At 43.8% G+C, this 24,729-nt stretch overlaps 2 protein-coding genes and 1 pseudogene across 2 annotated transcripts in view; 1 reads left to right on the top strand and 2 right to left on the bottom strand.

Moving 5' to 3' along the window:
- Nucleotides 1–356: 356 nt before the first annotated feature.
- SDHB (succinate dehydrogenase complex iron sulfur subunit B) lies at nucleotides 357–10,785 on the bottom strand. Its single transcript, XM_028487793.2, has 6 exons — nucleotides 10,590–10,785; nucleotides 7,870–8,006; nucleotides 7,078–7,194; nucleotides 4,554–4,655; nucleotides 3,156–3,278; nucleotides 357–578 (listed from the first exon to the last, which is right to left on the bottom strand). Exons 1-6 carry the CDS (start codon nucleotides 10,768–10,770, stop codon nucleotides 501–503), a joined length of 738 nt encoding a protein of 245 aa, XP_028343594.2. The 5' UTR covers nucleotides 10,771–10,785; the 3' UTR covers nucleotides 357–500.
- A 10,482-nt stretch (nucleotides 10,786–21,267) lies between these two features.
- Nucleotides 21,268–22,721, bottom strand: LOC129391988 (protein FAM210A-like; annotated as a pseudogene).
- A 1,738-nt stretch (nucleotides 22,722–24,459) lies between these two features.
- The window catches only part of LOC129391818 (protein-arginine deiminase type-1-like), a 1,068-nt gene continuing 798 nt past the window's right edge, over nucleotides 24,460–24,729 (top strand). The window contains exon 1 of the mRNA XM_055082358.1: nucleotides 24,460–24,498. Within this exon, the coding sequence (XP_054938333.1) occupies nucleotides 24,460–24,498 (39 nt within the window). The remainder of the gene's footprint in view (nucleotides 24,499–24,729) is intronic.

Below are 24,729 nucleotides of genomic sequence, written 5' to 3'. Positions count from 1 at the left end.
CAAGATTTGGTTTGAAGTAATTCTAATACTGAAAGCTGTAGAAACTGGCATGCCGTATAATGACGAGCCACTGTTCACGGCTGAGGGTGGCACAGCTAGGAATCCCATTTTACAGATGGGCAAATGGAGTAGCAAAGAGAAGGGACTTGCCCAGTGTCATCAGCTGGTGAATGGCAAAGCTGGGAACAAGCCCCAGGTCCTTCGTGACACCAATTCTATGCTTGTCCCCATCGTAGCCACCCCCAATGGTGGCTCAGTTCTAGAGGCCTGGCCCCCTCTTCAAGGGCAAGGACTCCTCCTCCTGGCACCTTCACATCCCACTGAAGCAAGTACGAGGAACAGGCTTGCTTTTTTGTTAATAAAGTAGAATAACATTTATTTATTAAAATTTTTATTATACATGCTGTATTTGTGGGAAGTCGAGACCTTTGAAGGAACTCAGATTAGACACAAATTTCGTTCAGCTGAGCCGGTTACAGACATGTTTAGCATGGGAACACTTAAGCTGAAGCTTTCTTTTCCTTATAGGTTGCCATCATTTTCTTGATTTCAGCAATAGCTTTCCCTGGATTCAGCCCCTTGAAAAAAGAGAAGAGAATCAATACCAAAGGGTAAGTGAAACTGAATGGAAGAACCCCATGACCTTGGGCGAGCCAGGACCTCCTGACCTAGCTGGTCAAAGCACGGTGATTACACATCAAGTCCTTTAATACCCAGGGGTTTGGGCTAAGAGCGCTCTTCTGTTTCCACTCTTAGACGTTTGAAGGCGGCCAGCTCTCGCTGGCAGGAGCCCTGTCTCACTGAATTCCTGCTGGTGAGGCTCACTGTGGCAGGTCAACGAGCCCAAGGAAGAGTCATCTCTTCTATGACTACAGTGTCAAAATTTGCCAGTGACCTCTAAAGGTTTCACATCACTACCATTATCATTCAATCATCATCACCAGAAATCTGCATCTGCAAGCCCTCAAAGGTATGTGGGAGAAAGGAGCCTCTGTTAACCGTCCTCAGCACCACTGGTTAAGTGGCCCACAACACTGGATTAGCTGCAGTTGGCCTCACAGCTGTTAACATCTGTCCTGCGCGAGGTATGGCAATTAAACCCAGTGGGGCCAGTCTCGCAGAAGCAGGAAGTGAGATCACCAAATATTTGGTAAAATTAGACAAGCACTCATCTGAGGCTAGTGAAGGGTCCCCTCGTTCAATTTAATTAAATTAATTTATTTATTTTATGTGGCTCTGCACTGAGCGGCATGCGGAATCTTAGTTCCCGTGCCCCCTGCAGTGGAAGCATGGAGTCTTAACCCCTGGACCGCCAGGGAAGTCCTGGGTCCCCTCATTTTAGAAGGACAACTTTAACTCTGAAATTAAAGTGTGGAAAGAAAGAAAAAGAAAAAAGATCTTCAGAGAGACAGAAAGGGAAAGAGAAGACACTCTTTAAAAGACTGATATGGAAGGATCCCCGAAATGCGTTAAGTGAGAAAAGGTAGACACTGTGACAAAGGACACGTGGAACATTTGCGTGTAGCACAAACTATCCCTGGAAGGACACACAGGAAGCTGATACCACCACCAGGGAGGGGGCTGGGGCTGGGGAAGGAGGAAGGCCCTCCACAGTATTTCCTTTTGAACGCTGAGCCGTGTACGTACCTGCCCCATCAGAAGGAATTTAGAGTCAGTAACCAGACTGTACCCAGTCCCAGCGCAGGGAGGAGGCACTGGGAGGCGGGTGGCCTGCTTCTAGGCCTGCCCTGCCCCCAACCTGAGAGTGACCTTGGCAAGATGCCCCCACCCCCAACTCCCGCTCATGGGCTCAGCTTCCCCACCTAAAAGGGGCTGCACTTGACGATTTCTGAGGTCCCTTCTAGTTCAAACAATCTGGGCCTATGTCTAGCCTCACAGCCCCAGTGTCCACCCTTGCTTTACTGAAGGGGAGGGCAGGACACAGAGAAGTCTGTCCTTGGTTGTCTGGTCTGTCTGCTGTCCTCTGCGATGCAAACATTCACGCCTAGGAGCGCACCGCAGGATCCCCTGCGGAGATTTTGAAGAAATACACAACCCAGGCCCCAGCCTCGGAGAGGCTGTCTTCTGCCTGACCGGCTCAAACAAACAGAAGGTCCCATTAAGTGCTTACTCTGTGCCAGGCACTGTCCTAAGCACTTCAGTGGCATGACTTGCCTCAGAAGCCACAAGGCTCGCTGAGCAGAGCCTGGGTAGAAATGCAGGCAGCAGGATGCGGAGCCTGAGCTCTCCCGCACTGTTCGGGGCCCCATGGCCCACCCCAGTGCCGATGTCACGTGAGAAGCACTCTGGCAGGGGAAGGGGGGGCCCTTGAAACACTGTGGAATTACCCAGTCTGGATTTCACGTTTGTTAAGATGTGCTGCCTTTTCTTTTTCTTTTTTAAGCTGCTAACTGGTCGTGCTAGAGTTTTCCATCTCGCTGCGTGCTTACTCACTGCACCTTTAAAATGAAATTGCTCTGCCCACAGTCTCTGCTGCAAGGGCAGCCCTGGCTGCTCCCCGCCCACTGACGGGACCAGGGCTGGCACCTGACGGTAGCTGGCCGGCCAGCTCTGACGTGGGCTGCGCCGTGGAAAGCTAAGCTGGGCCAAGGAGACTCCCTCCGAGGAATGTGAGCTGAGAAATGCTGAGAGAAGCCAGGCGGATGCTGAAGCCGCAGGCAGGGTGAATACGAACAGGAAGCAGGAAGTATGAACAGGAAGAGGGAGTGAAAGCTAAGTAAGCAGGAGCTCCGAGACTGAGGAAAGACACGCAGAGGAGAAAGCACAGGCTGGCTGCCAGGGAGCCGAGCGGACCGGCAGCCATGTTGCCACACAGAGACCTTGGGGCCCGGAGAGGGAATGTAGCCCTCACAGCTGCCTGTGCTCAGGCGGCTTTCCTCCCGTGGTTCCCACAAAGTCAGGGCAAACCCAGGTTCCTGTTCATGGGTCCTCGTGGCATCCTTGACTCCCACCAGGCCCGTGTGAACCCGACTTGAAAACCCTTCTCAAGGGGGCCTGAGTGAGCCTGTGCCCCGCAACTAAGCGCCAACACCCCCAGGCTCACACGGAGGGGAGGGTGCTCTCTGCTCCCCGCCGGCTGCCTCCTCACGAGCACACATCAGTGCTGGGCCGCGCGGGGGGCCGCAGCCGCGTACCTTGGGACAGGAATTCGTGCAGTTCATGATGGTGTGGCAGCGGTACAGAGAGAACGGGTCCTGCAGCTTGGCCAGGCGCTCCTCTGTGAAGTCGTCTCTGGAGTCGATCATCCAGCGATAGGCCTGGGGGAACCGGGGACTGGTGGGCTGAGCTGTCACCTTAACTGGCCAGAGCAGCCCTCTGGTTCAACTCAAAGCTCCAGGCGCACAGAGGAACAGGAATTCTCAGCTTGGAAGCCATCTCCACACTTCTTGCCATCTTTCAAGGAAAGGCTCCCATCTCTTTTGTAACATCTCTTGATCACCTTGACTAATGAGCCCCACCAACCTTTGAACCACATGCACCTGGTCGCTGGTGCTTAATTATATACCATCAGGCATTGTCGTCTACTGATTTCATGTTGCTCACTAGCTTCCTCCCTAGAACATGAATGAGTGAAGGCAGGGACGGTATCCTTGACTCTCTTTAACTGCCTTCAGAGCACCTAGCCACTGCCTTTGAGTGAACTGATAACTTAACAGACCTGCACAGAGAGAATATTTGTTCTTATTGATTCTTTTGATTAGCATATCCATCCCAGAAGCCTGATATCAGCCAGCTGAAAACTGATTAAGCTCCTGATTACTGGGCCGGCTCCAGCAGTGTTACTGACACCACTTTTACATTTCCCAACAACTCAGATCACTGGTACAAGCGCCAGCTACAAATGTACTTCATTACTCAATCTTTAATTTGGCCAGGAATCAATCAGTACTGCTAACTGGTCACACAACCACAGAACTTCTCTTTTTGTGGGAAAATGAGAAACAAGAAGTTGTTTTTTTTGAGTTGCTTAGAGTCTATGAAAAGCACTGACCACAAATCTAAAAAGTATGAGCTTTCTGGGAACAAAGACAGTGACTCTGTCTGCAGTGAACGACACATATAGTGACAGACAATGAAAAACAACACAACTTTCTTTGCAAGCACCCCCTAAGCCCAGCACTGCAGGCTTTCACTAGCCTGGAAACAATTCCCAACCTCGCAGCTGGGTAACCGCTCAACGAAATTTCTCTCTCCCCTGCTTCCACGTTAAAAACCCCGTGCGAGGGAGACGGGGAGCCTTCTGACAGACGCAGTCCGGGGAAAGCGGGCAAGTGGGCAGGGAAGAGCCAGCAGCACAGGGAAACATCTGAAACATCTGCAAGGCACGGTGTGCCAACCCGCAGCCACCGTCCCTCGGCGTGGCCCTCACCACACTAAATGAAAGCATTTTGCAGATGAAGCCCCAGATTTACTGGAAGCCAAGTGAAGGTGGTGCAACCAATTACCGTTTGTAATGGATGCCCAAGAAGGAAGCCATCGGCCCTCAGAACATCGGTTTCCATTTCTCTTGCAGTAATGACGGAGCGCCTTACCTGCATAAGAACCGCGGGTCCCAAGTACTTGTCTCCATTCCACCAGTAACTCGGGCAGCTGGTGCTGCAGCAGGCGCAGAGAATGCACTCATAGAGCCCGTCCTGTGCGGGGAGAAAGGGCAATCAGGAGCCCACCATGGAAGAGATGGTCGTGTCCTGAGCTGATTAAATGTGAAGTCTGGGGTCAGTGCACGAACAAAGTGCCTACTCGCACGTGAGCTTTCTTGGCAAAATCCTAGGAGTGGTTTGCAGAGATTTATCAGATTCATAAAAAAGATCTTGGAATTGAAATTTAGACATGTGCTGGATTAGAGCCCAGAGTTCTTAAGTCCAAGTACAGTGTACTCATCCTTTACTAAATAACCCCTCACTTATCTTAAAAAAAAACAAAACCATGAAAAGAACTTACCACCTCAAATGCCGTCTAGCATTAAAAAGGCCCTGCGTGCTGAGGCATCTAGAGTCTACACCAGCCTCTGCCCTGGCTCAGCGGACACCTCAAGTTTTCGATAGGAACATCAACGTCATCCTAAACAGCCAACCAGCACTGAGCACCATGTACCTTACTGACTACCTCAATTGACAGTCACAATAACCCTGGGGTGAGTGCTATGAGGTTCCCATTTTACAGGCAAGGAACTGAGGCTCAGAGAAGTTAGGTCACTTGCCGAGGGTCACACAGCTGCGAACGGCAGGGCTGGGATGGGCCCCCAGGCGGCCCGACTCTGGAATCCCTCCTCTAACACTGCCAACACTGACTCAACATGCCCAACCGGTTCTAACTGGACTTTCTGATTTGGGGAACAACAGAAACTGATTAAAAGTCGCAAAACGGGAGGGCACGCTGACATCTGGAGTGACAGCTGAAAACAGATGACACAGGGTTGATGGTCATGATTGTAACCACGAGGCTTCAACAAAAATTATGTTCTGTTCAGGCAGCTGGTGAGAGTGTAAACTGGCCCCACTGTCGAGAAAGCATAAGGTCACAGGATTAAGAGCCTTCACGATAGTCATATTCTTTACTTATAAAAGGGTAGTTGTCGACAGAGATTACCTTTGGGTGGTGGAATTATAGGTTATTTGAAAATTAGTTCACTTTTCCAATCACCTATAATGAGCATTATTATGGCTTTTAAAATCATGAAAAGAAGTTAGGTTCAGCAATATTAATTTGAAGAAGTGAAAAATGCTAAATAAGCAAATGTTTGGTATTTAAATGAGTGAATTTTGACTACCTAGAAAACATGCTCAGGGGAACCCTCCAATCCCTAAAAAGAGTACATCAAGGAGATGCTGATAAGCTACAAGCTTTCCCACCTGAGGACTGTGAGATGACAAGCTGGGCCAGGGTGGCCAGTTCCAACCTGGACCCTGGGATGCGTCAGACTCCCTGGAGTTAGAAACTGGGGCCGAGCTATCTCCTGAGAGCAAGAAACTCTTGGAAGAGAAGGCAGCTGCTTGCTCTGAATTACAACAAAACCACGCTGACCCTCAACATCTCGACGATGACAGAGCTGGGCATTCTTACCAGGACCTTCCTTTCTTACTATTTTATGGGGAAGAGGAGAGGGGCTAAATGTTCCCCCAAACCTAAAAGGCAGAATTCATTTATTCATTCACACAACTCATATTTGTAGGTAAGATAGCACATGCACATGCCAGGATCCTGGGATCCAGAAAGGGGTATAAGACACAGCCCCTGCCCTTGAGGTGTGCTCAGTCTGCTAACGGACTGTCGTGTAAACGAATGAAGTGGTGACCCTGAGACAGCATGAGTCCTTCCCTCGTGTAGGTATGATGTTGGGACCTATCTCCATCTGGTCCCCTTCCCAATTCTTCTTCTCCAAAGGACACCAAGTGTGCAGGGAGTGAGTGTGCGTGCCTCCTTCTTAGAGGAGGTAGAAGTGTACACGAGAAAGAGACTACAAGCTTGCTAATAACCCCTTCACTTTCAGACACTTCATAGCCTGTACCCAGGGGTAGCAACTCCAAGAGTGAGTGGGCCTCTCACAAGCCCACACCGTGTCACTAGACGTGTGGTGTCAGGAAAGCACAAAGTTCTAGTTCCAGTGTTGCTATCGGCTTCTCTCACTCCTATCTGCAAACAGGGTGGTGGCAGCGGGACTGCAAACAGCCGGCATGTGTTTTATTTGCCCACAGGGTTAAACAGTAACTCTGATTTAGCTGTCAACTTTTCAAGACCTGGCAATCTACATACTGGTTTCTTTTGAAAAAGACAAATGTCTGGCAACACGGTAGCAGTGAGCCCCTCTAGGCAGAGCACTCCAGGGCCTTGGTCCTCTCTGGGCCCTTCCTAGGTTCTCACTACCCACCTGGCCCCGACAGGATGGGTGTCCAACCCTTGGACAGATGGTTCTGAAGTTCCTTTCCAGAAGAGGCTGAATGTTCTGCATCATCTCATGCTGTGCCCCCCATCCCCTCTGCCCCTAAGCCCCACTTCCTGGCAAACAACTTTGCAACAAAATTCCTCAAGTCAAGACAATGAACAGGGACTAATGACCAGTTTCTCACGATCTTCTATGGACTGCAGATACTGCTCCTTGCCTTCCTGGGATTCATCCTTCTTCTTTAAATAAGGCTCAATGGACTTGTACTGGGCATAGAAGTTGCTCAAATCCTGAGGTTAAGAGGAAGAAGAAGAAATGGGTCAGATTCCACCACCACTCCTTAGCTTTCCTACTTATCCCACTTTTGGGACACTGCCCACTTTTCTGTGGGCAGCCCTGTGACCAGCCCTATGACAGGCAGTAGTCCGACTCTCTTCCTTTGGCATGGATACGTGCAAAGATCACGAAAGGAGAAATGGTCACATGTAAGCGTGGTTAGGGAATTTTTCCTTCACCCACTTGGGAAACTTTCCAATCCCACAGTCCTTTCTCCCCAGATGCCCTTGAAAACACGCAGTCAGGGAAAGGGAAGGAGGTCAAATATAGGGAGGTAGAAATTAAAACACATAAGGGCGGCTGCATTCCCAGCTGATATTTGCCACATGAATTCTTTGTTGTTATGGCCAAATTCTTCATTTCTGAAACTGTTCCAAGTCTAAAATTCTGTGCCCTGTTATTCCCAAGCAATCCTCACCAAATGAGCTGCTGGACGATCTTCTAGGCCATTTATCTTCTGCCATTCAAATTCCTTAACTAAACTCAAGACAGGAAAAAACCCTGCCCTGAAGAACTATAGCACAACACACATAGCTCCTTCCCCCCTTAAAAAAAAAAAGCGGGCGGGAGGTGCTGGGGAGGTGGGGAGACACACACACACACACACACACACACGGGCAGGAACTCACAGGAACAAGATCCTTTATCACATACATATGTGGAAGAGGGTAGATTTTTGAAACTTTGTTGAGGTTGATGTCAATCCTTCGGGTACAAGCGAGAGTGTTGCCTCCATTGATGTTCATGGCACAGGAGCCGCAGATGCCTGAGACACAGCACAGTTAACACTCCCCTACCCAGCTGCAGGCAGCCCAGCTGCAATTCTCCCTTCCAGACTGTCCTCACTCTACCAGCAGGAGCAGCACTGACATGGAATACACCTGTGCAGAAGTGCCCGCTGCCTTTTCTCCTTCCCATTCTTCTTAGAATGTAGATCTAAGGGCTGTAGTTCCAAAAGCCATGTTGTGAAACCAGGAGGCAACCCTGAGGTTGGAAGCTATCTGCTCAGGATGGCACTGGAGCACAGATGAGCCTGGGGTGCTGCTGGCATCACGGAGGGCCCACGCCAGTCCTAGTTCCTTGCTTCATGTATTCTGAGAGAAAAACCAGCCTCTTTTTTTTTTTTTTTTTTTAAAGTCACTGTTATTTGAACTCAAACTCTATTTTTCTTAAACTTTTTTTTTTTTTTTTTTTTTGCCGCACCACAAGGCTAGTGGGATCTTAGTTCCCTGACCAGGGATTGAATACAGGTCCGTGGCAGTGAAAGCACAGAGTCCTAATCACTGGACAGCCAGGGAATTCCCTGGACTCAAACTCTTAACAGATATAACACCCCAAAATAAATCAACACTGTCTTGGTCATCTTAAAGTTGAGGCCTGGATACAGATTGTCCAGAGACAGATCTCATTCTATTGTCTCCACAAAACCTACACTGGGGACATGAAACCCACAAAAGCTGCCTTAGCACTGACTTTTCAAGGAGAATGAGCTAATGTGAAACCAAACCAAAGTAAGCAAAATAAGGTGCTGACCAAGGATCCTGAAACGAGACTTTTCTTAGCCTGGACTCATTTCCTGTGTATGGAATTTCCTAGGTATTTCAAGAGTTACAAATGACTACGCACTCTAAGCCCCTGCTACCACTTCTTCTGAAACTGTTTTTTGAAGGTAGTTAGGCTGGAGAAATGTGGTTACTTGTGAAACTTGGACTGGGTTATCACTTTCTCTCCCTCTCCCGTTAATCTTAATAAAAGTGTAATAGGACACAAATATCCATCTTAAGCAAATACTACAGTTCCCCAAGAGATCGAATATTATCAGCACATTTATGTGAGCCTGGCATCCAACAGAGCAGTATGCTTTTATAAGAAATGGTATACAATAATAATAAAAATCCAAGGAAACATCTCTTAAAAAGGCTCCCCTGGAAATTCTCTTCACAAACTACAAGGGAAACAAAAGTAGCCGCAATTAATATCATTCTGCCTCATTTTTTTTTTTTTTTTTTTTGCCCACATGGGCCACACCTTGTGTTCTTGGCTCTGAAAGAGTTTTATGGGGAAGCTTACTGAAAAGCGTCTGTTTCCTGTGTTGTCAGGACTTATGTGGGAAGGCTGGTACTTAATTACAGCAGAATGTTCCCTAAACAGCAGGATTCAGCCAAACTATCATACCCGTTAGCATCTGCTACACTGAATCCAATCCTGTAAGATTAGCTGAATCAAAACAGATGTCTTAGAAGTAGGACTTTAAATGCTTGAGATGTACAGCAGAACACAGATAAAGAGCGATGGGCCAATAGCTATAACGACTTTTTCTTTTATGGAAGGTTATTTTAGGGAGAAAGTTCGATCAGCCCTTGGTCTTGGCCCCAGCTGCCCTGTTTTGGTTTTATCCCAGGTTTTCCGAGCCCGGCCAGTGAGTGTATCACCTGAGAGTGCAATTCTGGAATCTGACAACTTTGGCTGAGTCCTGGCTCCCGACTCACCATCTCTGTGTCCTTTCAGAAGTCCCTTAACCTCCCTGGGCCTCAGTTTCTTCACAGGTATGCTGAGTGTAAATGGTAACAGCACCTGTCTATCTCACGTAAAGTGCACAGAATGGCGTCTGCACAGTCTGTGTTCCACAGCCATCAGGATCAGTTAGCCGTCATAGCACCCCATGTGATTTTTCCCACACCTGAGAACCATCTGAACAATTACTTAGGAGTGTACTTTAAATCAACTCATTTTACCTTAAATTCATATTTAAAAATCATTTCTATCACTGTTACACTGTCATTAGTAATTATATTTTTCTAGTACATAAAATCAATACATAGCTATTAAAGAATGTCGGTATGCACACTGCCTGGAATCAGCAGCACACTGTAGGAATCGCTGTTTCCATCCAGAACATTCCTACTGACCACCTGCTCTGTGCACGTGTAATGCTTGGAGCTGGAAGGGGGACGCACGTCCCGCTTGTTGGACAAGTGTTAAGTGTGCACGAGCACCAGCTAGAAATTCCCCACTAACCCCCCTAGAGAACGAGCTCCGCGGTGACCAGCTAGCATATCTGAGCTGGTCCTTGAAGGGTGCAGCAGCTCACAGGGACCGCCAGAAGCAGTAACCATGCAAGTGAAAGCTCCTGAAGGGAAGCAAACTTAGAAACCAGAACTTATACCACAGTTCAAATTTCCAACACTTCCGCCTAAGAAAAGGAAGTGTGACTTGTGGCAAGGTCACCTGGCAGAGTGCTGCAGCCATCCTCCAGGTATCCTCTGGTATCAGTTCTGGCCAGCCCAGGCCTCTTTTGGGAAACAGAACAAAAGTGTCCAAGCCTAACAACAGGGAAGGAAATGCTTACCTTCTCTGCACGATCTTCGGAAGGTCAAGGTAGAATCAATTTCATTCTTAATCTTGATTAAAGCATCCAACACCATAGGACCACAGCTGACCAAAAAAAAAAAAAAGAAAAAAAACTCACAAAAATAACAAACAGACCCAGTTGTATTTATGTGAAGTTCAATCTCCCTACACTTTATCATAATATGATCTGAGACAGCTGCATATATTAGCTGCTCTTCTTATCCATGGCCTTCTCAGGTCACATTCAGAATTTTTTCCATTGTTTTACTTTTGCACATTCTTACACATTTTAAGTACAGCAGAGTTCTTACACATTTTAAGTGCCACACTGCATATACATTTCTAGGAAATGGAAAGCTAAAGAAGAAGAGAAATATTTAGGTTAGGAGACAACTTCCATATACTGGCAGTTTTTATTTTTTCTTCTAAAGCTCCCTGAAAAGTTTTCCCAAATAATTTATTTCAAATTTTAGTTTTATTTTTTTGGACAAAAATAGTAAGTAGCTTTATATGGTTAGTTAACAGCTTCCCATCTACAAAGCACAGAGAGCAACACCCACATCTCACAGAACTGCTGCAGGTGAATTAAGATACAGGAAAATGAAACACTCAGAGCAGTGTCTGCCACATACATTCGGTCTCACTATGATTATCATCATGCAGAGACTGTGACTCTATGGAAATGGCTTATTCTCTCTGAGCCTCAGTCTCTTTATCTGTAAAATGGAATTATTATTTGTATCCCAGGATTATGAAGATTAAATAAAAACATGAAACAAGGTCCTACTGTATAGCACAGTGAACTATATTCAATATTCTGTGATAAACTATAACGAAAAAGAATATGAGGGCTTCCCTGGTGGCGCAGTGGTTGCGCGTCCGCCTGCCGATGCAGGGGAACCGGGTTCGCGCCCCGGTCTGGGAGGATCCTGCATGCCGCGGAGCGGCTGGGCCCGTGAGCCATGGCCGCTGAGCCTGCGCGTCCGGAGCCTGTGCTCCGCAACGGGAGAGGCCGCAGCAGAGGGAGGTCCGCATACCACAAAAAAAAAAAAAAAAAAAAAAAAAAAAAAAAAAAAGAAAAAGAATATGAAAAAGAATATATGTATGTATAACAGAATATATGTACATATAACTGAGTCACTTTGCTGTACAGCAGAAATTAACACAACACTGTAAATCAACTATACTTCAATAAAATTAAAAAAACAAAACAAAACATGCAATTGTCATAGCACCTGGCACAGAGAAGCGCTCAGCAAATCTACTTCCTGGTTGCCACCCCGACCTGTGCTCCTCTCAGTAATTTTCTATGAATGGGATTAAAAAAAATATGCGCCCCCCCGCCTCCAATTTCCTTTCTTTGTCTCTATTTCTTTTTTCCCCTCAGCTTTGAGATTATTGACAAATAACAGTGTGTAAATTTAAGGTGTATAACATGGTAATTTGATATACAGTGAAATGATTACCATAATAAGGTTGGTTAACATACCTGCATTATCTGTACGTTATTTCTACCAACAATATGCTATACCCTTTTCACTGTACCTCTGCTAACACTGGGAATTGTAACCTTTAAAAACCTCTGCTATTCTGAGAATGGAGAAGTGTTATTACTGTCAGTGTTTTAATTTGAGATCTCTGAATACTACAGTGGTTGAATATGTCATAAATTCACTGAGCTTTCCTCACTTACCAGTTATTTACTGAAAACCTGCTCTGTACCAGGTTCTGTTCTAGGTGCTAGAGATACACCAGAGGACAAAACAGATGCAAATTCCTGCCCGCACAGAGCGTTCACTCTAGAGGACTAATTCTATAGACTCAGTCTGTCCATGTTCTTTGCCTCTTTGTTTACTGAAGTCTGGGGATTTTTTTTTTTTTTTCTTTTAAAGATCTGAGCCTACCATCTTCTAAAACAAAAACTCTTCTATTTTTCTGTACTACTAACTCCCAATACTTCACTTCTGGTCACCAAATGTGTGGGTGTCTTTCCCATGCCAAGCAATTCTGCAACACCAAGTGGGTGTCCCACAGTGTAACTCAATTCTGCCACTATCAATCGGAGTGGCTCACAGAATTAAAAAAAAAAAAAGTTTACTGATTAGATTACTGGTTTATTATAAAAACATCAACCCTGCAACAGCCAAATGGAAGAAACACACAGGGCAAGGTATGTGGGAAGGGGAGGAGAGCTTCCATACCCTCTCCTGCAACCACTCTCCCAGCACCTCCTGGAGTTCACCAACCCAAGCTCTCTGAACCATGTACTTCAAGGATTTTTATGAAGGCTTAATTACGTAGGGATGATTGACTATACCATTGGTCTCTAGTAACTGATTCAACCTCTACCCCCTCTCCCCTCCTGGGAGGTCAGGGGATGGGGCTGAAAGTTCCAGCCCTCTAATCACATGGTTGGATTCCCTAGCAACCAGCCCCCATCCAGTGGTTATCTAGGGGCTTTTAAGAAATCACTGCATTAATATAAACTCAGGTGTGGTTGAAAGGGGCTTGTTATGAATAACAAAAGATACCCATTTCAACTTTATTATTTTCTGAAGCTATTTCAGGAACTGGGAACGAAAACAAAATATAACAAAAGATGACCCTATAGTTCTTATTCTTTAGGATTACAAGGGTTTTAGAAGACAGAAACCCAAGACCAAATAAATATCACAGTATCACACGTCTAATACATCTGTTGCTAATCTTGCTCCTGCCCTCAACCAGCAATTGGCTATCTGACTTCTGATTTTGGTAATCAAAATTTTTTTTTTCACTTTTATTTTTTTTAAAAGGCCACTCCACGCAGCATGTGGGATCCTAGTTCCCCGACCAGGGATCAAACCCGCGCTGCCTGCACTGGCAGGCAGAGTCTAAACCACTGGCCCCCCAGGGAAACCCCCAGTAATCAAAATTTTAAAACACACATAAAATTTAAATGTTTACATTGTTAAAAGCTGACCACTTTTCCCCTTATGATACTATCCTCTTTTAAGTCTAAAAGACCACACTCCTTCCTGTGGTTTGATGAATATTTTCAATTTTCTTCCATTTTAAAACTATTTCCCCCAAGTTGCAAAAATTGCTAATCAACTGCCCCAAATCACTGACTGACTAAACCCTCTTTTGCTTCTGATTTGTGATACTCCCCCTCCAACTGCCCCAATCTATACTAGAATTTTATATATAATGTAGTCTATTTTGGAACTCCTTTTTTTTTTTTTTTCTTTTTTTTGGCCACGCCACGTGGCTTGTGGGATCTTAGTTCCCTGACCAGGGATTGAACATGGGCCCTTGGCAGTGAAATCATGGAGTCCTAACTACTGGACTGGCAGGGAATTCCCTAGAAACTTTTTTTATTCTAATGATCTGTCTATTCTTGTCCTGGCATGTTTTAAATTACATACATCAATTCTATTTATTCATTTTCTTTAAGTTACAAAAGCTAGTATTTGAATTTTATAAAAATTTCAAATATAAATAGCTAAAAAGCTAAAGCTCTTCCTTTAAACTGTCTCATGCTAAATTTCATAATAGGTAGGCAATATTAAGGGTTTGGTATAAATTTTCTCAGACTTAAAAAAAATGCAATATATATACCATAGTATCTTGCTTTTTTCATTCAAAACAACTCTGCCTAGGGACTGTAATTACGTAACCATTTTCCTATGGAAGAACACTTAGGTTGCTTAAAATCCTTCCCTATTACACACAATGCTGCAAATAACATTTTGGTACATAGAAATCAATTGTTTTGGCTATTTGTCCCTTGCATTTCCATATGAATTTTAGGATCAGCTTGTCAATTTCTGCAAAAAAAGGCTGCTGGGGTTTGAGAGGGATTACAATGAATCTGTATATAAACTTGGGGTTGCACTGCCACCTTAAAAATATTAAGTCTTCCAACCCAGAAACATGAAATATCTTTCCATTTATTTAGGTCTTTGTTAGTTTCTTTCAACAATGTTCTATAGTTTTCAGTCTTGCATTCCTTTTGCCAAGTTTGTTCCTAAGTATTTTATTCTTTTTCATGTTACTGTAAATGGAATCATTTTCTTATTTTAGGATTGTTCATTGCTGGTGTACAGAAATACAATTGATTTTTATATACTTATCTTGTACCCTACAACTTTGCTGAACTAATTTATTGATTCTAATAATTTTTTGGTGTGAATTTGTTAGGATTTTCTATATACAAGGGCACGTGATCTGTGAAAAGAGAGTTTCCTTCTTACTTTCCAATTTCCTTTTCTTCCTTTTTCTTGCCTAATTTCCCTGGTTAAAACCTTAAAATTCTGAATGGTTGATGCTAGTATAAAAAAATTATTTTTGCATATTGACCTTGTATCCTGAAACCTTGCTAAATTTACTTAGTATGTTCTTGTAGTTTTGTAGATTCCTTGGATCCTTGGAATTTTATACGTAAACAATCAAGTTATTTGTGACTACAGACAATTTAATTTCCTCCTTTTCAATCTTCATGTCTTTAATTTCTTTCATTTGCCTTTAATGCACTAGTTAGAATGTACAGTAAAATGCTGAATAGAAGTGGAGAGTGGACATCTTTGTTTTATTCCAGGTCTTATGGATAAAGCATTCAATATTTCACAATTAAGCATGTTGTTAGCTGTAGCTTTTTCCATACATACTCTTTTTTTAAAAAAAAAGATTTATTTTTATTTATTTATTTACCTGTCTATCTGTCTATCTTGGCTGTGCCGGGTCTTAGCTGCGGCATGCATGCAGGATCTAGTTCCTTGACCAGGGATTGAACCCGGGCCCCCTGCATTGGGAGCTTGGAGTCTTACCCACTGGACCACCAGGGAAGTCCCTAGATACTCTTTATCTGGTTGAGGAAGTTTCCTTCTTTTTCAAATTTGCAGAGTTATGGCTTTTCTCCTTTATCCTTTATATGATGAACTACAATGATTGATTTTCCAGTGTTAAGCCAACTTCATATTCCTGAAATAAACTGAAACTTGGTCATTAAGGCATTATCCCTTTTTATAGATTGCTAGATTTGAACTGCTAAAATTACTTGAGGATTTTTGTGTCTATGTTCACGAATGATACCAATTTGTAATTTTCGTTTTTGTAATGTCTTTGTTAGATTTTGGTATCAGGTTATGAAGGCCTCATAAAATGAACTAGGAAATGAATATTCCTTGTTTATTTTCTGAAAGAATATTTGTGTTAGATTTTTCTTAAATGTGTGATATGATTCACCAGTGAAGACATCTGGGCCTGGAGTTTTCCGTGTGAAAATGTTTTTGATAACACATTTAATTTCTGTAACATAGAACTATTCATATTTTCTATTTCATCTTATGTCAATCTGGTAAGTTGTATTTTTTCAAGGAATTTGTCCATTTCATCTATTATTGAAATTGTCATAAAGTTATTCATAATACTCTCTTGGTATCATTTTAATATCCATAGGCTCTCTTTCTATCTTGATATTGGGATTTTGTTTTCTCTTAATGCTATATTTTCATTATCATTTAGTTCAATATCTTCTCTAATTTCCCTTGTGATTTCTGCTTTGATACCTAAAATATCTTGCTGTTACTGCTTTAAATTTTAATTCCACTGTGGTCAGAGATTATACCCTGTAAGATTCCAACTTTCTGAAATTTGTTTTAAGGCCCAGTATCTTAGTGAATGTAGCATGTGCACTTAAAAAGAATGTGTATTTTATAATCACATTTATGATTATGTCTTCCTGATAAAATGATCCCCTTATCATTATGAAATGTCCCCTCTTATTTCCAGTAGTGTTCTTTGCCTTGTAGTCTACTTTATCTGATATTACCATAGCCACTCTTTTTTATGTTTAATGCAGACTGCATGTATATTGTTTTCCACTCTTTCACTTTCAACCTGTGTCTTTATATTTAAAGTGCATTTTTGGGGACTTCCCTGGCAGTCCAGTGGTTAAGACTCCACACTTCCACTGCTGGGGGTGAGGGTTCGATCCCTGGTTGGGGAACTAAGATCCTGCATGTCCCACAGTGTGGCCAAAAAATTTTAAAGTGCATTTTTTTGTAAATATCATGTGGTTGGGCTCTGCTTCTTTACTTATTCTGACAATCTTTGCCATTTAATTGGAGTGTTTAGTCTCTTTTCATTTGATGTACTTACTTATTCTGACAATCTTTGCCATTTAATTGGAGTGTTTAGTCTCTTTTCATTTGATGTACTTATTGATATGGTTGGATTTGGGTCTATCATTTTACTATCTGTCCCAACACTTTTTCCCTGTTCTCTCTTTTCTGCCTTCTTTTAAGTAGTATTTTTAGATTAAGTAAATATTTTCAGAATTCCATTTTAGTATATCTATATTTAATTTATATATTCCAATTCCATTTTAGCTATATATCTCTCTGTATTAAAAAAAATGGTTACTCTAGAATTATATGTCCTTAACTTTTCAGTCTATTTAGAGTTAATATTGTACTACTTCACGTAACAACATTCCAACCTCTATATGTTATATTTTATGTAAGACAATATTATAATTTTGTTCTGTTTTAAAAAAATGTTATTATTTATTTATTTAGTTAGTTAGGCTGCGCTGGGTCTTTTAGTTGCGGCATGTGGACTTCTTACTTGTGGCAGGTGAACTCTTAGTTGCAGCATGCCAACTCTTAGTTGCAGCATGCATGTGGGACCTAGTTCCCCGACCAGGGATCAAACTTGGGCCCTCCGGACTGGGAGCGTGGAGTCTTACCCAATGGACCATCAGGGAAGTCCCTATGATTTTGTTTTAAACAGTCATATCTATTTTAATAAAGTTAAGACAAAAAAATGGTTTTGTATTTATCATATATGGTGCCTTTTATTACTTTTCTAAGAGTTGAGTTTCCACTTGGCATTATTTTTCTTCAGCCTGAAAAACTTCCTTTTTCATGTGGCACAGGTCTCTGGCCCATCTGGTATTATTTTTCTTCAGCCTGAAAAACTTCCTCTTTCACGCAGTACAGGAAGCTATGACTCCTTTTACTTTTTGTTATCTGAAAATGTCTTAATTTCATCTTCATCTTGAAGGATCTTTTTGCTGAATACAGAATTTCAGTTGACAGAGCTTTCCTTTTAGTAACTTAGAGAAGACATTCCACTGTCTTTTGGCTTCTGTAATTTCTTTTTTTTTTTTTGGTGGTATGCGGGCCTCCCTCTGTTGTGGCCTCTCCCGTTGCGGAGCACAGGCTCCGGACGCGCAGGCTCAGCGGCCATGGCTCACGGGCCCAGCCGCTCCGCGGCATGTGGGATCCTCCCAGACCGGGGCGCGAACCCGGTTCCCCTGCATCGGCAGGCGGACGCGCAACCACTGTGCCACCAGGGAAGCCCTGTAATTTCTGATGAGTAGTAAACAATCATTCATATCCCTGCATGCAATGTGTTGTTTCCTCATAGCTTTCAAGATTTTGTTTATTTTTATCTTCAGTAATTTGATTATGATGTGCTTGGGTGGTTTTCTGTGTATCTACCCTGCTTGGAGTTCACTAAGATTCTATTTATTTATTATTTATTTATTTATGTTGGGCTTAGAGTTCGGTAAGATTTTTTAAAAATTTATCTATCTATCTATCTATTTACTTATTCATGGCTGCATTGGGTCTTCGTTGCTCTGTGAGGGCTTTCTCTAGTTGCAGCGAGCGGGGGCTACTCTTCGTTTTGGTGCATGGGCTTCTCATTGTGGTGGCTTCTCTTGTAGCAGAGCACAGGCTCTAGGCGTGCAGGCTTCACTAGTTGTGGCACATGGGCTTAGTTGCTCCGCAGCACGTGGGATCTTCCTGGACCAGGGCTCGAACCCATGTCCCCTGCATTGGCAGGCAGATTCCTAACCACTGCACCACCAGGGAAGCCCTCACTAAGATTCTTCAATATGTAAATTATGTTTTTCACAAGCTTGAGAAATTCTTGGCCATTACCTTTTCAAATATATTTTTTGCCCATTCTCCCACTCCACTCCTTCTGGGACTCCAATTACATGTGTGTTAGACCTTCTGATACTGTTTCATGGATCAATGAGGTTCTTTTTTAAAAATCTTTTTTTCCTTTTTGTCTTAAGAACAGACACTTCCTAGTAATATACTTTCAGGTTCACCAAACCTTCCTACTGTCATTTCCAATCTGCTGTTAAGCCTATCCAGTGAATTTTCTATTTCAGATATTGTATTTTTCAGTTCCAGATTTTCCATTGGTTCTTTTTAATTATCAACAGTTTCTAACTCTCTGCTGAGATTTCCTACCCCATCATGAGCATATCTTCCTTTATCTATGAACACAATTATAATTGCTTAAAATCCTTTCTGCTAGTTCCCACAACTGGGTTGCTTCACGGATGGTCTCCACTGATTGTCTTTTCACTTTTTTTTTTTTTTTTTTTTTGTGGTATGCGGGCCTCTCACTGTTGTGGCCTCTCCCGTTGCGGAGCACAGGCTCCTGACGCGCAGGCTCAGCGGCCATGGCTCACGGGCCCAGCCGCTCCGCGGCATGTGGGATCTTCCCGGACGGGGGCATGAACACGCGTCCCCTGCATCGGCAGGCGGACTCTCAACCACTGCGCCACCAGGGAAGCCCTGTCTTTTCACTTTTCACTGTTTCTTTGTATGATTAGTAATTCTGGGTTGTATGCTGGACCTTATGAATAACATGCTGTAGTAACCCTGGACTGTATCATGCTTCTCAGAAGAGTGATTTTTTTTTTTTTTTTACACCTTCAGAGAATGTTTCACTAGAGAATTTCAAAGCACTCCCCAGTGCCTCACTTTCTGTAACTGGACAAACACAACACAATTATGAAACTGGATGGTAACAAATCTCAAATGGGTTGAACCAAAGGTGGAAACTCAGGATTATTAGTGCTTCTAAGACCCACAATTTATCCTCATTGGAAAACACGCCCTATGCAACGTGAAAAGTAAAAAGAAAGTTTCATATAACACATGATTTTAAACCAGGCAGTCTCAGCGGTTAAAAATAAACAAATTCGTTAATATCTATCTTAGCATTTAATATACTCAAAAATGTGAATTATTTAATAAACAAGCTAAAACATGTTCACTGTTTTTGGATTTGAAGATGTGCTGTCAATTTGAAATCACACGTTTGATCTGCATCAGGAGACAAACCATCCTGCCTTATCAGGCCTGCATGTGGCAGAGTAAGCCCTGCCCCCTCACCACTCCACCCACCCCCACAAAGAAGAGTCCAACCACAGCACAGCCAATATAATGATTAGACGTATCAAATGTAAACATTATTTTCCCTTTAAAGTATTCTCTAAATTTGGCCAAACTCAGTATTTAATATGAAAACCTGGCCTCACAGCAGTGATGCCTGTGGGACTATTTCTGGCATTCTCTTGCCTTATCAGATCACCCATAACAAAGACAGTCTAGAAAGAGGCCCGTTCCCTCTTTCAATTCAAAGGTTAGAACTGAAGTAAAGGCAGAGCAAAAGGAAACACACAGACACATCCTCAAACACACCCACACAAGTTGGGACAACTTTCACATCTGACATGACTGAATTTCATTCCAAGCAGGTTTTGTTTTGTTTTGTTTTGTTTGCGGTACACAGGCCTCTCACTGTTGTGGCCTCTCCCGTTGCGGAGCACAGGCTCCGGACGCGCAGGCTCAGCGGCCATGGCTTACGGGCCCAGCTGCTCCGCGGCATGTGGGATCCTCCCGGACCGGGGCACGAACCCGTGTCCCCTGCATTGGCAGGCAGACTCTCAACCACCGCGCCACCAGGGAAGCCCCCAAGCAGGTTTTAATGATAGCTTTGCTATTTAAAAATTCAAGTAAAATGCTCAAGTAAGGATGCTTCAATGCAAGAGGAAAACAGCAGCTACAATCTTAAAATTTTACTCCAAAATGGAATCAAGACCGACTCTGGCTGGTGCAGACCAGGTGGCAGGGACAGGCAGGTCCCATCCTCCCAAACCTGCACGGCCGAGAACCACAAGCTCCAGGCACTGCTAAGGGTATTTGATCTCTACCATAAACTTAAGGTGTAATGATTTTCCCTTTTCCTCTGACAGATCAGTTAGAGAGGACATGATGCAGGAATAACAGTTTTACGTTCTGGGTGAGAAAGTGCTGTGCCACACAGATTTGCTTAAAAACTTTGATTCTGGCAAGCTTCAGGTAAAAATCATTTTTAAAGGGTCAATTTTTCATTTACATATAACCAATACATCTTATTTACATATACATGACCCAGTTTTCATTCAGCTTTCTTCATATGAAGTCTACATTTTAACTGGTATGTAACCGTTATATACTGTCTTTGTAGAAAGACTAAATATCCTCTTATTCACAAGCAGTTCTGATGATAACAGTTTGTCTCCACATTGAGAAGTGAATATAGTTAAAACCTCAGTGAATAACAAAGATGAAGACCTAGTGTTAAATCTGTGGAGGGCCGCACCAGTTATTCAAGGAGTCAGCAGCTGCATCTAAACACAAAGCAAGTTTGACTGAAGACTCGGACCACTGCTTAACGCTGCAACAGACATGAAATTCTTATACTGCATTCATTTTTTCTTTTCAAAAAACACTGATTTTTCTAGTGATGTTTAACTTTAAAAAGTTATCTTAGTTCTTTAACCCTCAAAGAACTGCTATATTTAGGCTGCTAACCAAAAAAATAATCAAGAGCATGTACCTTTGTCCATAGTCTCCAAGGGTTAAAGTGCAGGAACTGTCTATAACCTGGTATATAAGGCACCCTATTCCACTTTTTTCTTAAAAGAAGCCTTTCCTTTGGTGTCTTGCAGTTTTTCAGTGAGCCTGTCCTTTGTCTCCTCCAGCTTCTCCGTGAGGAGCTCCTTTGTCTCCTCCATCCTGTCCTGCAGATACTCCCTCACAGGAGGTGGCGTCGAAAGGTAGCCGCGGCTGAACAGATACTTCACAGTGAAGGAGGTCCCCCCGCAGGGTCACAGTGTACCGCGTAGGCACTGCAATCTTCAACAGGGCATATGCCGTTAGTGCATTTCCACTCTGGGAATTTTTCAGAATGTTTACTACGCTGTCAGGTAACCCAGTAAGTTCTAGAAAAGGAACGGCATTCACTCCTTTTATGGCTGCATAATAAAACATTCCAAACCAAACACCGGAAGTTATTAGATGCACTGGAATCAGAACTTTCCCATATTATCTAAATGTTTTTTTTAAATTAATTTATTTATTTTTATCAATTTATTTTATTTTTGGCTGTGTTGGGTCTTTGTTGCTGCACGCGGGCTTTCTCCAGTTGCAGTGAGAGGGGGCTACTCTTTGTTGCGGTGTGCCGGCTTCTCATTGCGGTGTCTTCTCTGTTTCAGAACACGGGCTCTAGGTGCACAGGCTTCAGTTGTTGTGGCACGCAGGCTGAGTAGCTGTGGCTCGTGGGCTCTAGAGCGCAGGCTCAGTAGTTGTGGTGCGCAGGCTCAGTACTTGTGGTGCACGGGCTTAGATGCTCCTCGGTATGTGGGATCTTCCCGGACCAAAGCTTGAACCTGTGTCCCTTGCATTGGCAGGCAGATTCTTAACCACTGTGCGACCAGGGAAGCCCTAAATGTTTTCTTAAATCGTTGATAAGGACTAACTGATCTGTCTTGTAAAGGATCAGGTTCTTCCTTTTTTTGGAGGGGGTTCCTGGGGATGTAGCACTGGATGACAGAACCCTCTTGGATAAGAACCAGGGAAGCCCTAAATGTTTTCTTAAATCGTTGATAAGGACTAATTGATCTGTCTTGTAAAGGATCAGGTTCTTCCTTTTTTTCAGAGGGAGTTCCTGGGGATGTAGCACTGGATGACAGAACCCTCTTGGATAAGATATCCTGCTCCCACTGTTTATGGTGAAGGACCCCTGGTTGGAGTGGATGAGCAATGAATGGCTTCCTTTCCTTTGCAGCACACTGGGCAGCAGGTAAGTGCAGCCATCGTTTCCGAGGGCCCGGTACCCAAAACACTCTGGATTCCGACATATATAAAAGTAATGGTTCCTTTATGTTTTGACAGTGTCCCCAAAGACCAGCTTTATCTGGTTCCATGCATGTCCGACGTGCCAGTCGGAATACAGTCTTTGGTACATTTCATTGCATTTTGAAGAACGGAGATTGATGGATTTCAGCTTCTATAGAGACTCAGGACCTGAGGCTGCTGCCGCTGCTCCCCGCTGTGCGGCCGCTTGGAGCCCGCCCCCCCCCGCCCCGTGTCCCTCCAGAGTGACGAGCCGAGTGTGGGTCAGGGTGCCGGAAGCCGCGGGCTCAGGCGACCCAGCTTCCAGCCCGCTCACCCAACACACCAGCCCCACCAGCCACCCGCTCTTGCCGGTGCCCTCAGCATGGCCTGATTTTTATTTAAAGCAACAATTAGTATGGCTGAACTCAAGATCTGGGCACAGTTCATAAATAGAATTTGGGGCTCCCCCTCTGTACTTCTTTCCAGGATTTCCCCCTCATTTTCTGGTGCTATGGTAGCTTCCAAATATATCATCTGGTTATTCAAGCTAGTGACCACACTAAGACTGTGGGGTTTTTTTGGTTTCGTTTTCAATAAATTTATTTATTTTCAGCTGTATTGGGTCTTCGTTGCTTCGCCTGGGCTTTCTCTAGTTGCGGTGAGCAGGGGCTACTCTTTGTTGCAGTGTGTAGGCTGCTCACTGTGGTGGCTTCTCTTGTTGTGGAGCACGGGCTCTAGGCGTGTGGGCTTCAGTAGTTGTGGCACGTGGGCTCAGTAGCTATGGCTCGCAGGCTCTAGAGCGCAGGCTCAGTAGTTGTGGCACACAGGCTTCGTTGCTCTGCGGCATGTGGGATCTTCCTGGAACAGGGCTCGAACCCATGTCCCCTGCATTGGCAGGCAGATTCTTAACCACTGCACCACCAGGGAAGTCCCTAGACTGTGATTTTTTAAAATCGAGTTTTAGCCCTTGCACTCCCACATCAACTGGGGCTTGCCCTCAGGTTAAAAAAACATGCAAAAACAGTTTATTTATCCAAGCAACACTCTATACTTCCAAGTATCAACTCCCTTCCAGTTGTCTGCCTGCTTTGGTCACTCTCCTGTGCCTTCAGGTCATTGCTTCTTATATTTATCTTATAAACCGGAGTGTACAGTTATTATTTGTTGAAGGGTTAGTATGAGGGAAACTATTCTGCCATTACTGGAGGTAAACGCAGTCACTCTTTAAATTTTATCGTTAAGAACAGAGTTATGGGGCTTCCCTGGTGGCGCAGTGGTTTAGAGTCTGCCTGCCGATGCAGGGGACACGGGTTCGTGCCCCAGTCCGGGAAGATCCCACATGCCGCAGAGCGGCTGGGCCCGTGAGCCATGGCCGCTGAGCCTGCGCGTCCGGAGCCTGTGCTCCGCAACGGGAGAGGCCACAACAGTGAGAGGCCCGCGGACAGCAAAAAAAAAACAACAAAAAAACCCAGAGTTATGAATTTAACTCTTCCAGTTTTAATCACATTCTATAGTTTTAATTTGCAATGTTTTTATTTTCTAAGTATCTGATAATATTTTTATTATTCCTTAATCAAGTAGTTATTTAAAAGAGTGCTTTAAATTTCCAAGTAATTAGGGTTTTTATGTTCTTAATATGAATTTTTAGTTTTATTGTATTATGGTCAGAAAATGTGGCCTGTACAATTTCCCTTTCTTTGAATTTTATTAATAATGTTTGGTTACTGAATATCTGATAATTTTGTCTGAGAAGAAGATTATATATCAATTAACTCTATCTTATTAAAGGAGTTTGTGTGTTGATAGAGTTTAAAAAAATCATTTAAAGTACCTGTGGTTTTCAAACAATTTTTTTGGTGCCATGGAAGCTTTTGTTCAAAAGAAATACTTACTCATTTACAAATAAAACAGATCATGAAACAGAACAGCGCTGGTTCTACTTGGGAGGTGGAGGTGTGGAGTGGTGGGAAGCTAGAGCCCAGCCCACTAGCTTCTTCTTTCCTTTTGGCTACCTGTGGAGAGTCTTTAAAGACGGAAGAGGAGTGGTTCAGGAGTGGTAATGTGAAGGACTCAACGTGCTGTTGCTGGCTTTGAAGATGTGGACTATGAGCCAAGGACTGCAGTTTCTCTAAAAACTGGGATCGGCTCTGAGCTTTTAGCCAACAAGAAAACAGGGACCTCGGT

The sequence above is a fragment of the Physeter macrocephalus genome, chromosome 3, assembly GCF_002837175.3.
Source record: "Physeter macrocephalus isolate SW-GA chromosome 3, ASM283717v5, whole genome shotgun sequence".
NCBI classification, from domain to species: domain Eukaryota; kingdom Metazoa; phylum Chordata; class Mammalia; order Artiodactyla; family Physeteridae; genus Physeter; species Physeter macrocephalus.
Note: the sequence above shows the minus strand (reverse complement) of the source record. Positions and strands in the feature narration are given on the sequence as shown.